The sequence below is a fragment of the Acomys minous genome (genome assembly GCF_964271855.1).
Source record: "Acomys minous genome assembly, chromosome: 17".
Classification (NCBI taxonomy): Eukaryota; Metazoa; Chordata; class Mammalia; order Rodentia; family Muridae; genus Acomys; species Acomys minous.
In genome coordinates this window covers 57,759,353-57,775,041 of record NC_140500.1, presented here as the reverse complement: position 1 = coordinate 57,775,041, position 15,689 = coordinate 57,759,353, and the positions used below count along the sequence as shown (strand labels likewise).

General features: G+C 47.4%; 4 protein-coding genes across 6 annotated transcripts in view; 2 read left to right on the top strand and 2 right to left on the bottom strand.

Moving 5' to 3' along the window:
• Positions 1-3,578, top strand: part of TPRKB (TP53RK binding protein) — an 11,740-nt gene extending 8,162 nt beyond the window's left edge. For all 3 annotated transcript variants that reach the window (XM_084766668.1, XM_084766670.1, XM_084766669.1), the window contains 3 exons: positions 383-505; positions 2,118-2,294; positions 3,259-3,578. In XM_084766668.1, coding sequence (XP_084622794.1) covers positions 383-505; positions 2,118-2,294; positions 3,259-3,345 — 387 coding nt within the window. In that variant the 3' untranslated portion in view covers positions 3,346-3,578. The remainder of the gene's footprint in view (positions 1-382; positions 506-2,117; positions 2,295-3,258) is intronic.
• LOC311588717 (putative N-acetyltransferase CML1) overlaps positions 1-7,862 on the bottom strand; it is a 21,998-nt gene extending 14,136 nt beyond the window's left edge. The window contains exon 1 of the mRNA XM_084766666.1: positions 7,777-7,862. The gene's annotated coding sequence lies outside the window, so the exon portion shown is untranslated. The remainder of the gene's footprint in view (positions 1-7,776) is intronic.
• On the top strand, positions 3,893-15,689 carry LOC311588160 (uncharacterized protein; the record flags this gene model as incomplete). Its single annotated transcript, XM_084765641.1, has 3 exons — positions 3,893-3,900; positions 4,041-4,161; positions 12,279-15,689. 3 exons carry the CDS (start codon positions 3,893-3,895, stop codon positions 12,951-12,953), a joined length of 804 nt encoding a protein of 267 aa, XP_084621767.1. The 3' UTR covers positions 12,954-15,689.
• On the bottom strand, positions 6,503-7,913 carry LOC311588718 (putative N-acetyltransferase CML1). Its single transcript, XM_084766667.1, has 2 exons — positions 7,777-7,913; positions 6,503-7,295 (listed from the first exon to the last, which is right to left on the bottom strand). Exon 2 carries the CDS (start codon positions 7,253-7,255, stop codon positions 6,587-6,589), a length of 669 nt encoding a protein of 222 aa, XP_084622793.1. The 5' UTR covers positions 7,256-7,295; positions 7,777-7,913; the 3' UTR covers positions 6,503-6,586.

Genomic DNA, 15,689 nt, shown 5'->3' with positions numbered 1-15,689 from the left:
ACATCTCCTGTGATGGCTCAACACTCAATGACTTCTAGCCCAGGAATCATTCTACGGTCCTCCTGAAACAACACAGTCAGGTCCGTCACAGCTGGACTCCACTAACCAATTTCTGTCTTAGTTAAGGTTACAGCTGCTAATTTTTAAAAATAATCAATTTATTTTATGTGCATTGATGTGAGTGTATCGGATCCATTGGAACTGGAGTTAGACAGTTGTGATTGTCATGTGGGTGCTGGGAACTGAACCTGGGTCCTTTGGAAGAGCAGACAGTGCTCTTAATCACTGAGCCATCTCTCCAGCCCTCTCTGTGCTAATTTTTGTATTCTCTTAACTGCTGAGCCAACTCTCCATTCCCTAATTTTTATATTTTTTCTGGTAGATTGTCGATCCATTTCAGATACTTGTGGCAGCGAACAAAGCCATTCATCTCCACAAACTGGGAAAAATGAAGACAAGAACTCTGTCTACTGAAATTATCTTCAACCTCTCCCCAAATAATAATGTAATGTGCTGACTGACTTTATTACTGTTGGCCCTGTCATCATAGCATATGACCACCCACCCCCAGTGTGACATGCTTCTCCCTGCGTGCGTGCATGCGTGCGTGCGTGCGTGCGTGCGTGCGTGTGTGTGTGTGTGTGTGTAGGGGGGGTTATGGGGTGTGCATATTCATGTGTGGGAGTATGGATACCTGAGTGCCATGATGTGCTTGTGGAGGTCGAGGACAACCTCAGGTGTTGCTTGCCGTTGCCTTGTTCCAGACAAGGTCTCTTTGTCGTTTGCCACTGTGTGCCCGAGCTATGTGGCCTGCAGGCTTCCTGGGCTCTTCTGTCTCCACCTCCTATATTGCTGTAGAGCACGGTGATTACAGACAGTGCTGCTGTGCCTGGCTTTACATGAGTGCTAAGGAATTGAGCCAAGGTCCTCACACTTGGGTGGCTGGTGCTTTACCCACTGAGCCATCTCCCAGCCCAAGACTGCATTGTATATTGAGATGATGATGTTCTGTATGTGACACATGAGCAAGATGTCTGAACTCTACTGATGAAGATTACTACTGCTGATTGTAACAGCCAGCTACTAGTATCATCAAAGGGAAGATTAGGAAGCCTATGGCACCAATTAAACCACACTTGGCTACTAAGTTTATAAGATGCAGTCAGCGTGGCAGCAGAACTTCCCATTAATGGGACAGTTCAAATTATTGAAACATCATTCTGCTCAAGACACTGCTCTAGGGGCAGGAAAGGCAAATACGATCTTTAGAAGAAGACGAATAAGAAAAAGTTAAGCTGCCCTAAGATAAATGACAAGAGGAATACAGATTATGATCTGGGAAGGTCACTTGGAGACAGGTGTTTGTGTGCAAAGCCAAAAAGCCTGGGCTGGACCCCGAGGAGCAAAGTGCAAGTTACAGCAGAGACAGCAATAGTAGGTGCTGGACAGGGCCTGTGCAGGGAAAGTACACTAGGAGAGACGGGAGGCTAGCTGAGCAGGCCAGCAGCTGTTCCAGGCAGGAGGCTAGCTGAACAGGCCAGCAGCTGTTTCAGGTAGGAGGCTAGCTGAGCAGGCCAGCAGCTGTTCCAAGCAGGAGGCTAGCTGAGCAGGCCAGCAGCTGTTCCAGGCAGGAGGCTAGCTGAACAGGCCAGCAGCTGTTTCAGGTAGGAGGCTAGCTGAGCAGGCCAGCAGCTGTTCCAGGCAGGAGGCTAGCTGAGCAGGCCAGCAGCTGTTTCAGGTAGGAGGCTAGCTGAGCAGGCCAGCAGCTGTTCCAGGCAGGAGGCTAGCTGAGCAGGCCAGCAGCTGTTCCAAGCAGGAGGCTAGCTGAGCAGGCCAGCAGCTGTTCCAGGCAGGAGGCTAGCTGAACAGGCCAGCAGCTGTTTCAGGTAGGAGGCTAGCTGAGCAGGCCAGCAGCTGTTCCAAGCAGGAGGCTAGCTGAGCAGGCCAGCAGCTGTTCCAGGCAGGAGGCTAGCTGAGCAGGCCAGCAGCTGTTCCAGGCAGGAGGCTAGCTGAGCAGGCCAGCAGCTGTTCCAGGCAGGAGGCTAGCTGAGCAGGCCAGCAGCTGTTCCAGGCAGAAGGCACTCACTGGCTCATTGTCTTCTGGTTTTTCATTATAGATTTCAGAGGCTTTGAAGAAATTTGGCATCTCAGAAAGTAACACATCAGTTCTGATTGTTTACATCGAAGACGGAGGAAAACAAATAGATCAAGAACACCTAATCTCTCAAGTGGAAGGCCAGCAGGTGCCTTTGGAAAGTCTTCCAGAAATAACAAAGCTCTCAGAAGTCAAAAAGGTTTGTGTTGCATGTTTTTAAGAGTTCAGTAGATGAATTATGCTGATGCTGTTTGTTCATAACGGGGCATATTCTTTTTTGTTTTGTTTTGTTTTTAAATTTTTTTTCAAGACAGGGCTTCTCTGTGTAACCCTGGCTTCCCTGGAGCTCTCTCTCTCTGTAGACCAGGCTGGCCTCAAACTCAGAGATCCACCTGCCTCTGCCTCCCGGATGCTAGGACCACCGCCCAGCTTCATCACTGTGACTTTATGAATTTGGAACTATTACCATTTTAGTTAGCGTACAGGATAATGGTATTCACTACACTACACTACATTACATATCCTTACGGCTCTCACTCTAGCTGCCTGCTCTCTTATTCCCAATCCCTTCTGAGCCTTTGAGAAATAGTGTGGGGCTGGAGAGATGGCTTAGCACTTAAGAGCACTTGCTATTCTTCCAAAGTAACCGGGTCTGGTTCCTGGCGTGCTCATAACCACCTCCAACTCGAGTTGCAGGGGATCCAATGTTCTCCTCTGACCTCCATGGGGACTGCACACACACAGTACATACACATAGAGGCGAACACCCATACAAGTACAATTTTAAAAAGCTTTAGAAATAGTAATATAATTTTACAGATACTTGGAAAGTATTTGTAAATGAAAATGAAAAGGGATGTACTAGTTTCTGTGGGAGGAGAACCGTGAGAAAAGGGATCTCTTTCAATATTAAGTGACTATATGAAGTTAATAGCTAGATGTGGACTCTTAAAATTGATAAAAATGTGGGTTATATGTTCAAGCAATTTGTTTTTTTTATATTAATAACTACACTTCAAAAGAATATATTAGTGGCAAATTACCACCTACTTTGAATATTTCTAACTTATTTGTGTATGTGATAATAATGCCACATACAAATGTTTATGTAATAATAGTGCATGGACATGCCAGCACTCATAAATTGTCATTCATTTTTACAGATATATAAGCTGTCATCACAAGAAGAGAGTATTGGGACATTATTGGATGGTATAATTTGTAGAATGTCAACAAAGGATGTTTTATAAGATGTTTAAAATTACCAACAGAAAATCTCAGTTAATCACTAGCTTTTTCTTTCTTGGTTATAAAATTAACATACTCATCACAGGAAAATGGAAAAAGAAACCAATACCAGCCCTACATTTTTTTCCTTCTTAAAGATAACCTCTGTTACTGTTTTTGTCATTGTCTCCTAGTCATTTGCTTATTCCACGTTTTATTTTTATAATTGGAATAAAAAGTGCAAGCGTCTAGTGAAGGCTGCAGTGTTGAGGGCTCTCCTCAGTAATTCCTCCATCAGTGTGTAACTCGCCTGTACCCCTGGCTTCTCCACACTGCCCTCCGAGCTTCTGCATCCTGAGCGTTTCGTGCATAGGAGTTTCCTTAAGTTAGGTGTGGTGACTCACTTCTACAGGCCCGTACTCAGGAGACTGAGGCAGGAGGAAGCCACAAGTTGGAGGTCAGCTTGCGATATCCCATAAGTTCCAGAGTAACCTGAGGCACTTTGTCAAATCCTATCCCAATAAATAAATAGCAATTCATTTAATTCTCACAGCGACCTGTTAGGTGGATATGTCTTTGTGCCCACAAAGCAACTAAAAGTGTAGCAATATTAACAACTAGCCAAGAGCCATTTAACTAGTGTAAAACTGTATTTGATGGGTTTTTTCTTACTTTATCTCGTATTTTGTTTGCATCAGTCGAGATAGGCTTGGTCAAGGGTCAGCAAAGCTCTAAAGAGCCAGGTGGCTGCTTTGCTCCTCAAAGGCTACCTGGTTCTCGCTGGAACTACTCAACTCCACCTTTGCCGTCTGAAAGCAGCTACAGAGGACACGTACATAGTGAGTGGCCTCTGTCCAGTAAACTTTGACTTGAACAAGCAGGGGGGGCTGTGGCCTGCAGACTCAGGGTTGGTTGGGCTAGAGTGACAGTCACTATCTAAAGTTCCCTGGCTCAGTACAGCAAAAGGAGGTATCTTGTTATCTTCAGGGCACTGGGGATCAGAGAAAAAACCCACAGCCGTGTGTAGGAGCCCTCTCTGCTGGGGGCTTCTCAGGCTTTTAGGGTACTGCGCAGCTGGACAGAAGCTCCGGGAAAGGCACCCACACGGAAGTGACACATACTGCTCACCTTGTGCCATTCACAGAGCTTCAACAATGGCGACTCCGTGTTCTTCCCACGTGCATGGTCAGTTCTATACCCCTTCAGGCCCAGCTAGAACGCATGCTCTGCAGAGCCACGGTGCCCTCTCATAGTGCTGCTCCGGGGTGGCCCTCTAGGCACTCTGTTGGTGAAATCTTATCTACTTTATTTGGGTTCTTATACCTCTACCTCCCTTCCAACCCCCAACACTATGTAGGAGAGAAACAAGGTGAGAGGAGAAAGGTGACATAGGGACATAGACCTCTTTAGACTTAGTGTCTTGGGACAAGTCCAGCCTTTGTAGTCAGGATATCGAGCAGTTCAGCAAACAGCAAACACAGCAGTAGGACTAGGTGGCAGCAGCCACTTTCTTCCTTCTAGCACCCCCATCCCTCTCTGGGCTCTGGCATTTATAACCTCTCAGAGTCCTCAGAATTAAACTATCTGCAGCTGTAAAGTCATGCCCCTCTCAGAGCCCACATGAGACAGTCACTGTTAATAGTTGTGGACAAACTAAAGCAGCCCCATATCTCACTCCTTGGATTAAAACAAAAAATATGTTTACATAACAAATGAATTTTTAATGAAGCTAAAATATTCACTACCCAGATTCCCTTTCTGAGACATACCTCTGAGTACTCAGACAATGCTGCTGCTACACTGGGGGACAGAGGATGGTGCAGTGCAGAGAATAAGTGACACTTGCACACTTTCCCAAGATTGTCCAAGAGGAAAGAAGTCTTGATTTTCCTTCTGGCAATTATGGAGGCAGGGGGTGTGTGTTCTCAGTGTCCCTGTCTCATATGGGCTTCACACGGGACCGTACTGAGCTGGAACATTAACTCAGAGGATGCAAACTCCTAGGGGGTACTGGTGGGCTTTAGGTGATGGAGAAGGACTCACAGAAGCCCAAGGAAGGTGGCCTAGGTGATGGTGGACAGAAAACACACTGTGGTTCCCATCCAGGCCAAGGAGAGCCACATGGCAAGAGGTGAGGCGTATAGTCCCAGTAGTCAGGTTACCTGTGTTTGGAGTTGCATAGCAAGGGGTCTCTGTGTGGTTGAAATTGGTCTATGACAAAGTTTGTCAGCAGGCCAGGGAAGGTTTGGCTTGGCTGACCCCTCTGGAGTGAGGTTGTATCAGAGGTGATGCAAGGATTAAACAGGACTTCCAATAGTGCCCAAGTTTCACAAATTACTAGCTCAGGGGTGCTTGGATCTCTTGCGATCAGCAGTCTCCAGCCTAGAGTGGGAGTCATGTCGAGGTACCCCACATCTCTAATGAGCCATGTTGGGGTACCCCACATCTCTAATACGTCAGTATTACAGATGAACTATGTGAGAAAGAGGGACAGCCTTGCTTATATAAGCACAGAACCACATCCCATCACAGCCTTGGGTCAGAGGTTTGCAAGATGCTGGGTCCAGGCTGAGTTCCAGGAGTGCCAGCTGTAGGGCCCGTCCATCTGCATAGCCTTTAGAAATGCAGAACTCGCCTGAGAGACAGCCCACAGCAACAGCTCTGTAAGAGTGGCCTGAGGTGTCCTCCTTATAGACTCAGACCTCACTCTATCCTAGCCGACTTCTACTCTCTGCCATGACAAAAAATACCTCCGCTGGTTCTTTTCTCAGTTCCACACCCAGCTTCTGGTCTGCTACTCTACAGATCTTGTAAGCACAATCTCTATTTGTCTCACATGTTCTGCAAGTGACACCTGCTTGGAAATCCTTTTGTTTCTTTCTCCTCTGCCTTAGCTTTGGCTGCTCTGCAATCCTTGTGAGCCCTAACCAGCTAGCCTGCTGCAACAGCACAGCACCCAGTTGTCTGGCACGTCAGCCAACTTTGATGCTTGCACAGATGAGTGAGGTGCCTGCCCTGTAGAATCTTTCTGGTTTACAGAAATACATGCAGTAGTATTAGCATTGTTCCTAATACAACAGTGAAGTTGGGCTCAGTAAGTAAAATACAGGCACCCCAGAAACCTAGAATGTAGCAGAGCCCCCAACCCTCACTCAGCCATCATATGTATTAGAACTGATGTGCACCAGCAAGGAGCTTTTATTGTTCATCAGAGTGCACTGGGGTATGCTCGCTGCACAGGAGCGTAGGTCACAGCCCCCCTTCCTAGGCAGAAGGGAAGGAGTACTTTAACTGAACTGTACAAAGAGCTACTAACCTCCAGAACATACTCATGAAGTACTGGCCTGTCCTCTGGAAACCCAAGCCCAGGTAGAGGGTCATAGCACCTTGCTGCAGTGGGCTGGTCTCCAGGAGAACATCGCTATAGCCCTGGTCCCGTGCAAACTGGAGGACAGTTCTGACGAGCGCTTTCGCTATCCCCTGTCCTCGATGCTGTGAGGACACAGACAGGTGAAAGAGCTCCAGCTGCTTCCTCCCCAGTGGAGGATCCTTGACTGACAGAGCACCCACTATGCCCACCACCTGCCCCCCAGACTCAGCCACCCAGAAGCAGGAGCCATGTGTATTCAGGTAGGACTCGGTGATGTCAGCCATGTCTGTGCGCAAACATTTGGCCACATACTCCTTCCAGGGCTGTCTGGCAAGAAGCCGCAGGAGCAGGAGCAGAAAGAAGACACAGAACATGGCCAGCAGCCAGGAGCCAGACAGCAGGGCCAGGGCAAGGGGTGCCCCAAGTAAGAGCAGGAGGGTTCGGGGCAGCAGCAGGATGTGGCGGAAGGTGGCTGGGATGTGCTCCTCCATGCCCTTGGTGAACACGTCCTCTACACTTTCACGGTCGTTGTCCTGGTACTGGCGGATGTGATAAGTAGCCATTAGAAACTTCTGGGTCTTGCCTGCACGCCTTCCCTGAGCCCTGCAGGAGAGAGGAGCCATGTGAGCCCTCAGCTTCTCCCTCCCAACCTACCCCAAGTAGGCCCCGCTCAAGGGTGTGTCTTTCTGCTGTCACGAGAGAGGAGGCAGGACACTAACGTTGGGAGAATGCCTGTTCAGTAACACCTGACTACATCCCTGTTCACCATACTGGAAGTCTCTGCACCTCCTGGTCCATAAACACAAGTGTAGTGCTGCAGATGGACCCAGGTACCAACCCATTTGTCACTGTCTGTGGACTCTATTGCAGGCATTGGGTGTTTCTAACTGTGTATTTCTACAAAATCCTCTTTCCAAGAACTATAAAAAGTTTAGATTACAGTATTGGTAAAAAAAACAAACCAAAAAAAAATTGCTACAGCCCCCCCACCCCCTCCTCCACAACCTTGAACTCCCAGGTAGGTTCTAGGATTGCAGGCCCACAGTGAGACCCTCCCCACAGTGCTGTACTGGAATCTTCTTACCTGCTACTACACAACCAGGAGTGGCCCGAATGGCATCAGCCTCTGGTGGCATGCAGTCGAGAGAGTCTAGGACTGCCTCACAAGTGGTGAACAGACCTGAGTCGGCACCTCATTCACTGGCTCCTGGTTATTTGTTAATCATGAAGCTCAGGGTCATAGAGACAGCAGGCCGATCACAGCCATTCACCTTATGAGCTCTGGGTTAATAATCTGTAGAGAAAAGTAGGATGGGGGTGCCCAACAGTTTTCACCCTCATTGGAGGCCTGCCCCCTGCTTACTCCCTTCAGGCTGTGCTTCTCTCTGCCGTCTGAAAGTCAGCCTGGTCCCTGCACATAACTGCTCGGAGCGGCCTGATGGCGAGCCACACACACACTGGGCCCACAAGGTCCTCACTGCTGAACTTTCCTCCATGCTGTGCCTTGTCCTGATGAAATGGATCCTAAGGGTCCCACATCGCTCTCGTGCACCTTCTGCTCCCCATCAGCCCTCACCCAGCAGCCCTAGGATCCTCTTCAGCCCCAGCCCTGTGGCCGTTGAGATGGTAGGCCCTGGACAGGGGACAGCTGTGTGAGCTCTAGGGGCTGCTCAGGGCTTGCACACCATGCTCTTCATGTGGGTTAGCTGAGTGGTTGCTTCCCTAAGACAAGCAAGAGGGACATCTTTCTCTACAGACTGTACCCTTTGCTCCCAACTCTGACCTAAAGGCCAGTGAGGGCTGCACTATCCTTACCTGACCCAGGCGAGGTTCTGACAGGTTTTTGTTTTTTGTTTTTGTTTTTGTTTTTGAGGGAGTTTTGAGGCCAGGGGAGAGTGGGGACACCCTCACACCTGTGACAAGGACCAGAGGAGATGCTGAGATGTCAGAAGTTGCGAGGCTTTTCAGGAACCATGCCCAGAGCCAATACCTCAGAGACAGTTGTTCTCCTGAACAGTGACAGAAGAGAAGCAAGGCTGCTGCTGACCAAGGCACAGCCCTTGGGAATGGAGGGTCTTTAAAGGAGTGGCTGATACCGCAGGATCCACAATGGTCAAGTAGTGTGGATACCCCATTTCAGTTGCACGTGAGGCCGTGAGTAGGCACTTAGCTGGGAGGCCAAGTGACAGGTGTGGTAGTGGAGGCATGTAGATGGCCCTGGCAAAACAAGGCTCCCCAGGTGCGCAGCCTGGCCAACAAGGTGCCCTGGAAAGTAACATTCAGCCAGTGCTGGCTCCCAAGAGGAAGAACCCTGTCATATAGCTAAGTTAGACACAAGGACAAATATGTTTCCCAATTGCTCAAGAGTCTTGTTTGCCCAAAACAACATGGATCTAGTAGGCTTACTGTTTGCCAGAGGAACCTTGTTCAGTGTTGACTAAGGAGACAGCACCACTAGCAGGGTACCTAAGATTCATGTGGCCTCTCCATTGTGACCCCGTCCAGGTGGAAATCTGCATCACCTTGAGGTGCATTTAGTGCAGAAATAACAGAAGTCAGCATGATTCAGGTAGGGATAAGCAGGATGTAACAGGGGCCAGCCTGCAGCAGAGCAGCTAATCCAATGGTTCTCAACCTTCCTCATGCTGCGACCCTTTAATACAGTTCATGCTGTGAGGTCTCCCTGACCATACAGTTATTTTTGTTGCTATGTCATACCTCTAATTTTGCTGTTGTTATGAATGGTAATGTAAATGCCTGTGTTTTCTCATAGTCTAAGGTGATCCCTGTGTAAGGATCTTTTGACCCTAGAGGGGTGGAGACCCACAGAACCACTGATGTAGGCTCACTGTTGACGTAGTGGAGTGCCACTGTTGGCTCAGCTGGAGTGCACTTGCACAAAGCCCTGGATTCAGTCCTCAGCGCAGCCTTCCCATCCCCCCAATGCAAACAGCAATGACATCAAGTTAAACACATGACTGTAAACACATAAAACACACTAACACAGCTAATCCGGGGCTTTTCTTTATTTGAGCAAAACATAGAGGGTTTATTAAGCAAAAATGAAAGCTCTTGGTCGCTGAAAGGTGATCCAAAAGTGTCAAGTATTTTGTTGCTGGATTTTTTTTTTTTTTGAAGCTTTCATCATGTAGCCCAGGCTGACCTGGAACTTACAAGATTGTTGCTTCTCCCTCTCAAGTGCTTGGGATTATAGACATGCAGCACTAACTGTAGTGCTTTTAAAAACCTGCACAGAAGCCAGGCACAGTGGCACACGCCTGTAATCTCAACACTCAGGGAGGCAGAGGCAGGTGGATCTCTGTGAGTTTGAGGCCAGCTTGGTCTACAAGGCAAGTCCAGGACAACCAAGGCTACACAGAGAAACCGTTTGGGGTGAAAAAAAAAAACTGCACAGAAAGAAAAAAAAATGATTGAAGGCTGGAGAGATGGCTCAGAGGTTAAGAGCACTGGCTGCTCTTCCCAATGTCCTGAGTTCAATTCCCAGCAACCACATGGTGGTTCACTACCATCTATAATGAGATCTAATGCCCTCTTCTGGTCTGCAGCCACACATACATGCAAAACATTGTATGCTAAATAAGTAAATCTTTAAAAAATATTATATACACTATATAATTATATAGTATATAAATATATAATATATATAAAAACAAATATCAAAAAGTTAAAATTTCCTATTTGCTGGAAGTGCCTAAGGGTTTTAACAAAAAGTGACAGAAGATATTTCTAAGTAGTTTTCTGACACACAGTCAATCTTCAGGTGTGCTGATGTCATATCAGAAGAGGGTACAGAAAGCTCTTGCCAACATGGTGTCCATTGCAGAGGAGGCAGCAGAGCTATTTTGTGCACTGAGATTATTACTGTCCTCGTAAAGTGTTTTGTGGTCTACATTCTGGTCATTGTACAGTGAGTAAACAAAAATTTAAGTATTCCCAACAGGGAGGGAACTTAGTAGTTTTTCTTTTGTTGTTGCTGTTGATTTGTCTTGTGTGTTTCTTTTTTCTTTTCTTTGTTTTTGGTTTTGGTTTTTGGAGACAGGGTTTCTCTGTGTAGCCTTGGCTGTCCTGGACTCACTTTGAAGACCAGGCTGGCCTCGAACTCACTGTGATCCGCCTGCCTCTGCCTCCCGAGTGCTGGGATTAAAGGCGTGTGCCACCATGCCCAGCTCTTTTTTTTTAAAAAGCAGATTTATTTATATGTACATGAGGGCTCTATCTGCATGTACATCTGCAGGCCAGAAGAGGGCATCAGATCACATTATAGATGGTTGTGAGCCACCACATAGTTTCTGGGAATTGAACTCAGGACCTCTGGAGGAGCAGACAGTGCTCTTAACCACTGAGCCGTCTCTCCAGCCCCTGTGTGTTTCTTTTTTGTCTTGTGCTTTTTAATACTAGAGGAAAGAACTCTTAAAATGCCACAAAATAGTTTGCTCCTTTAGTGTAATTCACTTTAGAAAGAAACCTTACAATAGATACAGTTCCCATTTCTTACCAGGAAATTCATCAATATGAAATATTTTAAAGGTAGGTTTGGAACCAAAGCAGTTCCATTAGCAGTTCTATTAGCTAAGGTTTCTGTTTGCAGTTAAGACAGTTAAGAACAGGTTCCTGTTTATCCTGTTTAAAGTTTCTATTTGTAATTAAGAATAACTTCCTGCAAGCTGGGCGTGGTGACACATATCACTGTGAGTTCCAGGCCAGCCTGGTCTATAAAGGGAGTCCAGAACAGCCAAGGCTACACAGAAAAACCCTGTCTCAAAAAATCAAACAACATCAAAATGACACTAAACTTGCAATCCCATTCCATGATATAAATCCTCTATAAGGGACTTCAAGAGGCCAGCAGGAGCTGCTCTCTTAACTCCTGATTAGGGTAAGAAAGCCAGATGGCCAGTTCTGGGTGCATCCCAGAATACACCTGGCTTTAATTGGCAATTTGGGTTTTACCTTCTCTTCCCACGATTCTCAGGTTTAACACAGAACCTTTAAAAGGTAATTTAGACTTTGCTCTCATAAATGTATTAATCCCATCATACAACTATCAAATTAATTCTTTATCTCCAATGTGAGTCTGTTTTTAAAACTAGTTTGGCTAGGTCTTCTATCTTGCTACCTATCTCTTCTTGCTAAGTTAGTGCCAGGATCTCAGGCCAAAATTACTAATCAAAATAAACCATTAAAAAACAAAACAATGGCTGGAGAGATGGCTCAGCAGTTAAGAGCACTGACTGCTATTCTAAAGGTCCTGAGTTCAATTCCCAGCAACCACATGGTGGCTCACAACCATCTATGATGTGATCTGATGCCCTCTTCTGGTGTGTAGGTGTACATGCAGGCAGCGCACTGTATACATAATAATAAATCTTAAAAAACAAAACAAAAAAAAACCCCAAAACACCTCACCAAGAGGTACTGTGATATTAGCTACAGAAGGGGATCCAAGGCAGATGCCTCTCACTGCAGTACCACGTCCAGGGCCTGGGCACGCACTGACTGACTTTATCTCCACGTCTAACTCTGGCTCATCCTTGTCATGAACACGCCATCATCCCTCATCCACAGCACCCTAAGAGCGTCCTCACCGAGGCCCCGACCACCAGCAACGCAATTCTAACCTATGATGATGGTCAGAGTCCTTCAGGAGGAAGTCAGCTGAAGCTAAAGCCGGAACTATGCCGTGAGGACCCGCCTGTGGCGTCTGGTCCCTGCCTGACTCCTCTCCCGCCCCGATGGCATGGGCTGCCCTCAGCTTCAGTGGTCAAGCTTTCCACTGGGGGCGTCCCTGTCCTCGGGGCTTTCTGCCTCCGTCCCTGCTGGGGGGACCCGGAGCGGGCAGGGGCAGCTCTGGGCCGCGCTTCCCTCCCAGCCCGGGACCCCGCTGTGGCTGTGCGGGCTGCAGGCAGCTCCTCCAGCCTCAGCCTCGGGCTCCGCCGGCAGGGGGCACCCGGGCACGAGCGGCCGGAGCGCAGCCGAGGCGACTTCACTCTCCACCCGCGGCCCGGGAGGGCTCGCGACAAACACCAGCGAGAGCTGCACACTTGGCCCACAAAACTGCCCAGGCACACAGCTGCGGAGCAGAACTATAACTCTCCCGACGGTCTTAGCAGATCGTCCCCGGAAGCAAATCCCTCCACTTCCGGAAGTGTCCTAACCTCCGCTCTAGTGGAGCGAGGCACCATTTTGAGAGTGCTTCCGCTGGCTCCTGCCGCCCGAGGGCAGATTATGGACGCGACCTGAGTGGAGCCTGAAGTCGAAGTCAGTTTTTAAGTCTCCTGAAGTGAAGCGAGCACACCTTCCTGCTGCTACCACAGTCGGGACCCTCTTTGCTTCGTGCTGGCCCAGCAGCCACTGATGTGTGTGTAATCCCTGAGCCTCCAGGCCAGGCCAGACTAAACGTGCTGTGACTTGTTTGCCATTTTCCTTCGCTGGCGTTCGTCTTTATCAATACTTTCTTTGCATGGAAGGTGTCTGGTGATAGGTGCAATAATAAAGACAAAGGGGGAAGCGGGAATGCTAGGTTGCTGGTGTTACTTTTTTTAGGTTTTTCGAGACAGGTTTTAGGATAGTGATGAAAGCACCCCCAAAAGGACCATTTTGAATCAAGTGATTTGAAGAGGTCGGGAAGGGAGTCTGTGTGTGTGTGTGTGTGTGTGTGTGTGTGTGTGTGTGTGTGTCTGTCTGTCTGTCTTCCCTCCCTAGTTCAGGGGGCAGAACCCCAGACTTTGTGCTATTTGGCAAACACTCTGCCACTGAGCTACATCCTCATTTCGTTTTTAATTCTTAAATTCATTATGACATGAGACTGGTATCCAAGGCCTAGTGTGGTGGTACAGACCTCTCTCTCTCTGTGAGTTCAAGACTAATCATTTATACAGTACTATGCTGTCTTTAAAAAAAAAAAAAGATTGGCATCCAGTAAAAATAGTAAAGAAAAAACTAGTTAATACATTATAAACACTTAGTAAAAAATATATCAAAGGAAAAAAAATAAGACAACCCCTATGAAAAGAGTCTCCAGGTGTGGTGACACGTGCCTTTAATCCCAGCAGAGGGGAGGCTGACGCAGGCAGCTCAGTGAGTTAGAGACCAACCTAGTCTGAAAATTGAGTCCAGGACAGCCAGGGTTCTGTTACACAGAGAAACCCTGTCTTGAAAACAAAAACAAACCAACCAAACAAAAAAGATTCTCAACCTCAGTCATGGACAAAGTCAAAATTTAAAATAAGATATTTTACACAAATAGATTCATCTCAGTAGGAGAAATATTAAAACTAGTGTCAAAAGACATAGCTTCACATGTGGTAAAGTTCTGCATGAAAAGTGATACAAGCACTTACAAAAGTTCACTGCTTTAAAAAGCTGAAGCGAACACTAGGGATATAACGCAATCGATAAAGTGCTTGCCTTGCAAGCTGGAGACCTGAGTTGGATCCCTAGAACCCACATTAGGAAAATAAATAAATAAGGCTGAGTGTGGCGTTTCGTGCTGTGATCCCAGTTCAAGTGAGGCAGAAACATTGGAGCCCCTGGAGTCCCTGGGTAGCCAGCCTAGTTTACCTGGTAAGTTCCAGACTACTGCAAGACCAGTCTCCAAAACAGACAGACTGGAGCTGGGTGTGCCCCCTTCAATCCCAGCACGCAGGAGGCAAAGGCAGGTGGATCTCTGTGAGTTTGTGGCCAGCCCTGTCTACAGAGCAAGTTCCAGGCCAGCCAGTTACCTGGTCTCAAACGAAAGACGGTCCCTGAGGAAGATCTGAAGTTGCACTCTGTATACGTGCACAAAGTGAAAGCATCCCCAAGCTGAAGCTTGTTTGTGAAGCAGGCTCACCTTGCGTTGGTTACCAATTTTTCTGAGTCAAGTGGGGCTCAGCAAATTACTCTTACAATTACAGACAGGCAACAACACACCACAGGCCTGGAATTCATGTGAGCTGGCCTCCTATGACTCAGGAAAACTACCTACAGTGGGGGGGGGGGGGGGGGAGGGGAAAAAGAGAAAAAAAGAAAATTTTGCTTACACTTGCTCCACTTCCACCACAGCTGACGGGGGCCCAGAAAAGACACCTGGGTTTTTATATAATTGGAGAATATAGCAACATGACCCACTGGGCCACTATGTTAAAGAGCCTCTTGTTACTAAGGGAGGCTGGACCAGAAGCTGGGCTGTTCTGGCATCTCAGGCTACTACACTACTGTTACATACATCCCATGACAGGGCTAATAAATTAATGCTGCTGAATGAACAGCAGCCAGACATAGGAAGAATTCACTATGTCTCTATTTACATAAAACAAATGTATGATGCTGCTACGGATTGGCCACTCTTTAGAAAAGGTCTGGATGGAAAAGGGGTTACAGACATGCTCTACTTTCATTGTGGCTTCATACATAGATACATGTACAAACATACTGTTCATTTGGTTTCACCATGACCATGCCAGCTCTTAAGAGGGTTGGCTTCCGGTTTCAGAGGTTTAGTCTGTTGTTATCATGGTGGGAAGCCTGGCAGACGTGGTGCTGGAAAAGCAGCTGAGGTCTACATCTTGATCTGAAGGCAGCAGCAGGGGGCTGTCCCACATTAGGTGTAGCTTGAGCATAGGCCTCCAAGTCCGCCCCCACAGTGACACACCTCCTCCAACAAGGCCACGCCTCCTAATAGTGCTACTCCCTATGGACCAAGCATTCCAACATATGACTTTATGTGGGCCAAACCTATTCAAACCACCACACATTCCAAAGCAATTTTAAACATGTACACTGTATATGAATTGTATCGTTAAAATCATCTCAAAAACACAGACCCATCTTTTAAAATCAAAACATCTAAAATTTGAGTTAGCTCAGGCAGTGAGGGGATAGAAAGGTGGGGACAAGTCGACCTCTGACACTGGCTGGCTCAGTCAGCTTACCCAGGCAAACTTGCCAATGAAATGCCCTGCCTTGAAAACAAAACAATTCCCCCCCTCCCCACCC

What these genes read in the sequence shown, in the direction of transcription:
- LOC311588718 (XM_084766667.1), bottom strand. Translation starts at nt 7,255, where the DNA reads ATGGCTACTTATCACATCCGCCAGTACCAGGACAACGACCGTGAAAGT.